The following is a 6,675-nucleotide window of genomic DNA, read 5'->3' on the forward strand; positions in this document are numbered from 1 at the left end:
CCGTGGCCTACAAGGACAGCATGCTCCTGTTCGGGGGAGGCGAGAGCCAGACGTCGCCTGTGAACTGCCTGTGGAGGTACAGCTTCACCACGCAGGCCTGGGAGCGGCTAGCCACGCTCCCCGGGTCCACCGCCCCCCCCAGGATGCACCACTGCTGCGCCGGGCTGGGCCCCAGCTACGGGCCGGGGACCGCGGCCCCCTCCCCCGGCCCCGGACTCAAACCCAAGCTGCTGGACGGCAGATTGAGGCCCTTCAAGAACAAGTGCTTCCCCTCCACGCTCAGCTTCCTGGGGTCGGAGGGCATAGAGCTGGCTGAGTTTTCGCCGGCGGAGCGCGGCGATGGGGACCTGACGGGGAAAGACGCCCAGCGGCTCGGGAACTGTCTGACCTTTGAGAACCAGGCCTTCAGTAAGAGGTGGAGCAGCGAGGAGGATGAGGAAGAGGAGGACATTGCCCAGCACCTGCCCGATCTGCTGCTTGTGTTGGGGGGGAAGCCTCTGACCAGACACTCGCCCCTCTCCGTGTGGCAGATGACCATGACGGACGCATGAGACACGTTCATATTTTCTCCACTAAAATGTGGAGCAAACATTTGCGTTGCGTTGTCAATTTCACAAAAAACGTCCCAATAGCGAACACACTCAATCCAAATGGAAAGAAATGTAGGTGCAGGGCCAAAATGAACTTAACAGAGAACAGGCCAGCACACTAAATGAACTTTGAAAGGACATTCAGTGTGTGTCTTTTCTATTCAATTTCACAAAAACCCCGCTTCACTCCACTATGTTTTAATTGAAATACAAACGTCAGCTAGAGGGTTGATTATTTTTGTCAAGTCAAGTTTCAAGTTTATTTGTATAGCCAGCCCTAATTCACAAGCATGTCTCAGAGGACTTAACAGAGAAATCAAGCTAAGTACAATCAATAAACAGAATTGAACAACTTATATAAAGCATATGGAATAAAGCTTAGAAGAGACGAGAGGGAGGAGAAGAGAGAGGAGAGAGAACAGAACAATAAGACACAGGCACTAACTGCCCTAACCTTAACCTGAACTACCTAGCAACCAAAGAGTCTGGCTAATCTGCAGCCTAACCTGCCCTATAAACTACCAGCATCTCTCAGCCTAAACGCCACTGCTGAGACCCGGGCCCCCTGCTGGCCACAGCATGCACAGCACGCTGTGACCTGACCGCCAGGCCATGGCATGCCAGGGTCCCCTACATACAGTATGGTGGCAAACTGCAATATGAGGAAGGACATAAAGGCATTTTTTCAAAGTGCTGAAACCTCTGCCTTATTAGACAGCACCGCAACCTAAACCTCTACCTTATTAGACAGCACCGCAACCTAAACCTCTGCCTTATTAGACAGCACCGCAACCTAAACCTCTGCCTTATTAGACAGCGCCGCAACCTAAACCTCTGCCTTATTAGACAGCGCCGCAACCTAAACCTCTGCATTATTAGACAGCGCCGCAACCTAAACCTCTGACTTATTAGACAGCACCGCAACCTAAACCTCTGCCTTATTAGACAGCACCGCAACCTAAACCTCTGCCTTATTAGACAGCACCGCAACCTAAACCTCTGCCTTATTAGACAGCACCGCAACCTAAACCTCTGCCTTATTAGAAAGCACCGCAACCTAAACCTCTGCCTTATTAGACAGCACCGCAACCTAAACCTCTGCCTTATTAGACAGCACCGCAACCTAAACCTCTGCCTTATTAGACAGCACCGCAACCTAAACCTCTGCCTTATTAGACAGCACCGCAACCTAAACCTCTGCCTTATTAGACAGCACCGCAACCGCAACCTCTGCATTATTAGAATTGAAGACAGTTTCAGCCTCAAATCTTTCTCAACAGCATCCAGTCTTTGATATTTAGTCTTCATTTGTCGATATTTAGTCTTCACTACTACACTGTCGCTATAGCCTATTACAAAGGACATGTAGTTTTTAATTCCATATTTTTATTTCGTGAAAAATCCTACTTACAAAAAAATTAAGATTACAAACAACCACATTACATTACATTTTTCCTCTCACGCACACATGCAGGCACCACACTTTTGGAATCCTTTGCTCCACTTCTATGTGATTCTGAGCTATATCTGTTATCTTATCTTATTATTGTTCAGATGAGCCAGTAATTTTGTAGCCTACTACTAGGTGGTTCTACTTCACGATATGGTTCAGTATATTGTTCTACTAGAAAAGTCTGACTAACTTTAATGCTATGGTGTTTGGAAGGCACAAACATGCCATGTGTTCATATCTGTTGTTGGAGAAAATATAGGCAGGTCATACCCTTTTTAAAGCACTTTTAAAGCACTATACTTGAAAGAAGGTGAGTGAGAGAAGGGGCAAATATTGTTGGTTAAGAGTCAGACTGAATAATGGCATCACAACAGTCCAATCCTAGTGTTAATATAAAATGAGATATTCCTCTAAATCTGGCTTCAAACGGCCAAAATTTGAGAAAAACTGCCCCAAAAAAATTGCAGGCGATCTTTGGTCGCTGCCGATCTTGGGGTCCCCCAGAAAGCTAGGATTATAACTAACTCAAACCCTGCCTATATATATATATATAGCATGTGAATGTTAACTTGACTGCACTGCTTTCCTGTATAGAGCTCAAACATTTATTACTGACATTCTGAGAGTCAGAATATATATTTTAATGATGTAAGCATGTTGTTGAAAACATGTAGCACAAAGACATTATTTTTTATACTGTTATTACTAGTTTTTGTGTCACGTGTTTTTAAATTAGCCGCAACACACCTATTACTTACACACAATAACAGCATGGTTGTATCTATTATTTGCCTTTACCCACTTAGTCATTATATCCACATTACTAATGATTATTGATCAAAAATCTCATTGTGTAAATATTTTGTGAAAGCAAAAATATATCGAAAATATCGACCAATATCGAGGTATTTGGTCAAAAATATTGTGATATTTGATTTTGTCCATATCGCCCAGCCCTACCTGTGATATCTCACATGTGGTTAAAAGAATGGAAAATAGAAAATATAGATATAAATTATATTGTTTATCATCATTCAGCCTAAAAATACAGAGATATGATTTTTGGGCCGTATCACCCTGCCCTCTGCTGGAGGACGTGGGCTAGTTGTTGGTTCAATCCTTGCATCAGACTGTGGCTTCAGAAACGTTTACAAATACAAGCTGGAGACTTGTAGAAATCAGATGCTAACACCCGCACTGAGGAACAGCTCAGCGGGATGAGCACCCGCACTGAGGAACAGCTCAGCGGGATGAGCAGCTGTTTCTTTGTCTCTGTATGACGGGCTGAGTGTCGATTCGATTCCAGATGGAGGAGACATGTTGTTCCTCAAACCGTTCTCCATTCTCTTTAAAGGAGAATTTCGTTTTTTTTAACCTGCAGCCCTCTCCTCACATTAATTATGATCTGACGACTCACCCAGTGATCTTCGCAGCGTTTTTGTCCGTCCTAGGCGTTGTTTTGAGATCAATACTGTCCAAGCCAGTCCTAGAATGGAGCTCCGTGTGGGCCAAGTGGCAGTGTGCGTTTCCTCCATCTAAATAAACAGTTTTATTCCCGTTTTCGGATCCCTAAAGAACCAGCAGACTGCTATTGTCCCCCGGGCTCTTTAACAGCAGTAAAGAGCGCCGAGCGGTAGTTGTTACAGGCATTCCAGGCATCCCATTTCTGCCTGTCGGGTCAGTGAGACTTTCCTGACGAGAGTTGTGTCTCACTGACCCAACAGGCGAAAATGGGATGCTTGTAACTACCGGTGAAAAGAGCCCGGGGAAAAATTGCAGTCTGATCGTTCCTTAGGGAACAGTTTATGACGATATGCGTCGAAAACGGGAATAAAACTGTCTATTTAGATGGAGGAAAAGCACGCTGCCACTTGGCCCCCACGGAGCTCCATTCTAGGACTGGCTTGGACAGTATTGATCTCAAAACAACGCCTAGGACGGACAAAAATGCTGCGGAGATCACTGGGTGAGTCGTCAGATCATAATTAATGTGAGGAGAGGGCTGCAGGTAAAAAAAAACGAAATTCTCCTTTAACATGGCTGGAAACACACCGGCTGACAGAGCACCTTGTACAGACTGTCAGCCCCCCCCCTTCCCCGCCCAAGCCTCAGTCACTTTTGAATGGCAACAGCAAGAGGAAAGAGTGAAAACAACTCTTATGAAGTCTGTCCTGGTGGCACAGAGGGTTAGCTTGCTGCCCTTCAGTATAGAGAGCCGCAGGAACGAGTCCGGAAATCATCGATGCTAACACTCCTGGTTCTTCACTGTTTTCGCCTATGGGATTTTTGAATGGGTTTTTGGCGCGATGCTTCTAATAAGGTCTCTGGACAATGCAAGCTTAATCAAACGCGAACCAGTGTTTAGTAATATCGTCTTCACACATGAGGACCACTTTTATGAGTTTTGAAGCTTTTACGTGCCGTTAAAAGGGCGGCTAGCTAGCAAACGGCTAAATGAGACTACACTGTTGAGTCGACGGGGATATATACGTCAATAACGTCATCACTTCAAAGGACGAACACGGAAATTCTCTTTCCCTCACCTGGTTCAGCCCCGTTCAGCCCGGGGTAATCAGTGCACAGCAGCGCACACATCAACAACAGTCCAGGTTGAGTGCTGACGTGACGTGGAAGCCTATGCGACAGTGTGTAGTTCTGGATTAGCTTAGCTCGAGCTTTTTACTTCTAGGGCTCGCATTTACGCTACAAAACTCATGAAAGTGGTCCTCATGTGTGAAGATTATCCGACTGAACTCTGGTTCGCGTTTGATTAAGCTTGCGTTGCCCAGAAACCTTATTTGAAGCGTTGCGGCAAAAAAACATTCAAAAATCCCATAGACAGAAACAGTGAAGAACCAGGAAGTCCGGGACTTCCGGGTTCTGACTACAAAAATACGTCATCCCTGCGGCTCTCTATTGAGGCTTCAATCACTTTTGAGGTCATGGGTGCGAGTCTCAGTCAGTTTTGAATGGTGACAGCCAGAGGAAAGAGACAAAAGCGCTCAGAGATTAGCTCTGTCCAACCGAGCCTACTTAACTATTTCTAAATGGACTAAAAGCTCAAATATAGCCTTTTCTTCAATAAACTATACTGCAAAGGAGGGCTCCTACAGTGGGTTTTGATCCCTCGTCTATCAGAAGAGAGACAACTGCACTCATCACTCAGCCACACAGACAGACCCATAGAGCTCAGGCTTACACATCCATGACACAGAGACAGAGGCAGAGGAAACAAATAATTTGATACATATTTGTATGAAATAAATAACATTTTTAAAAACCCACGTATTTGTGCTTTTCCGAATACCGGGTTCGGCTCCACCCCTAGTTCAAACCTCTAGCAGGTTGTTGGAGGATACTGATTGGCTATTCAATAAAGTAATTATTAATTAAGACCAGAAGGTGTGATTTGAGTGTGTAATTTACCATGTAAGCCTCAGTCCTCCACAGTGACCTGCTTCAAATCCAGCCTGTGGGCTTTTGTTGCACGTCCCCCACCCCCCCCCACCCCTCTCTCTCTCTCTCTCTCTCTCTCTCTCTCTCTCTCTCCCACACCTCTGTGCCCTCTCACAATACATCTGTCAATAAAGCATAAACTGCCTGAAATAAAAACAAAACAAAGGAAGAGCTCTTATTATTATTTATTTTTTTACCATTAAATCTTTCTGAGACTTTATGACCCCCCAACACACACACACACACACACCAGCTTCATGTTGATTGACAGCTGAAATGTAACACTTTTTTAAACCAGACAGGTCAAAATTTTACAGCGGGATTTTGGCCGAACACTGTTCTCTCTCGCTCTCTCACTCTATATGTCGCTCACTCAAAAGAAAGCCAGGCTACCTTGGTTGCTAAGAGTTGCATGTTGGCCAATTTGAGTAATTACCATAATGAGCTAATTAATCGCCAAAACTGGAAATTAGCATGAATTATATAAATAGTGAAACTGAAACCAGGAAATTGTTATGTGGTCAGACCGTCAGACTCAGTGGGTCAGACTCAGACAGACAGCAGTTACGCTTGCTAGCCTGCATGAAACACGCCAGTGTGTTTATGTTTTTAATATAGTCATATATTGTAGAGAGGTGTAATGCAGGATAGCCAAGCGAATGTGTTTGGATGGAAGTTTGACGCTAGGCCAATCAGAGGCAAAGAGGGGTGGGTTATGCCTTCGCATAGCCTTCGCCATCATCCAAAAAAAAATATCGCCCCCCGAGCCGCCCCTTAGTAAAAATCCTGGAGCCATACGTGTTCCTTTAATTTTATTGCCCAAAATTGTAGTTTGTAGTTTGAGTAGTTAATTTACACGAAAATGACCAAAAAGTAGTTTAACTACTTGACTCACTACGCAAATATGAATGTAGTTGAACTACCAGCAAGCTACTGCAAAAGGTAGTTAAACTACGTAGTTCAACTACATGTAGTTCACTACTCCCCAACACTGTCAGTGCCTATGCCCCAGGTGGGGTTGTCAGGGGCCTTTCTGTGTGGAGTCTGCATGGTTTGCTGAATTGAGGCAATATAGCCTCAATTCCACATGATGGCGCCACAACTCTACTACAGGTTGTCTTCCTATACAGTTAGGCTATACAGTTGTGAATTCACAGCTTCAAGAATAACTGCTGT

The 6,675-nt window shown here is 44.9% G+C and overlaps 1 protein-coding gene across 1 annotated transcript in view; it reads left to right on the forward strand.

Annotated features, from left to right (window-relative positions):
• klhdc3l (kelch domain containing 3-like) overlaps positions 1-5,578 on the forward strand; it is a 26,375-nt gene extending 20,797 nt beyond the window's left edge. The window contains exon 8 of the mRNA XM_083638486.1: positions 1-5,578. This exon is cut by the window's left edge and continues 32 nt beyond it. Coding sequence (XP_083494612.1) covers positions 1-551 — 551 coding nt within the window. The 3' untranslated portion in view covers positions 552-5,578.
• The last annotated feature ends 1,097 nt before the right edge of the window (positions 5,579-6,675 follow it).

Source organism: Poromitra crassiceps, assembly GCF_964638095.1.
Source record: "Poromitra crassiceps genome assembly, chromosome: 6".
Classification (NCBI taxonomy): domain Eukaryota; kingdom Metazoa; phylum Chordata; class Actinopteri; order Beryciformes; family Melamphaidae; genus Poromitra; species Poromitra crassiceps.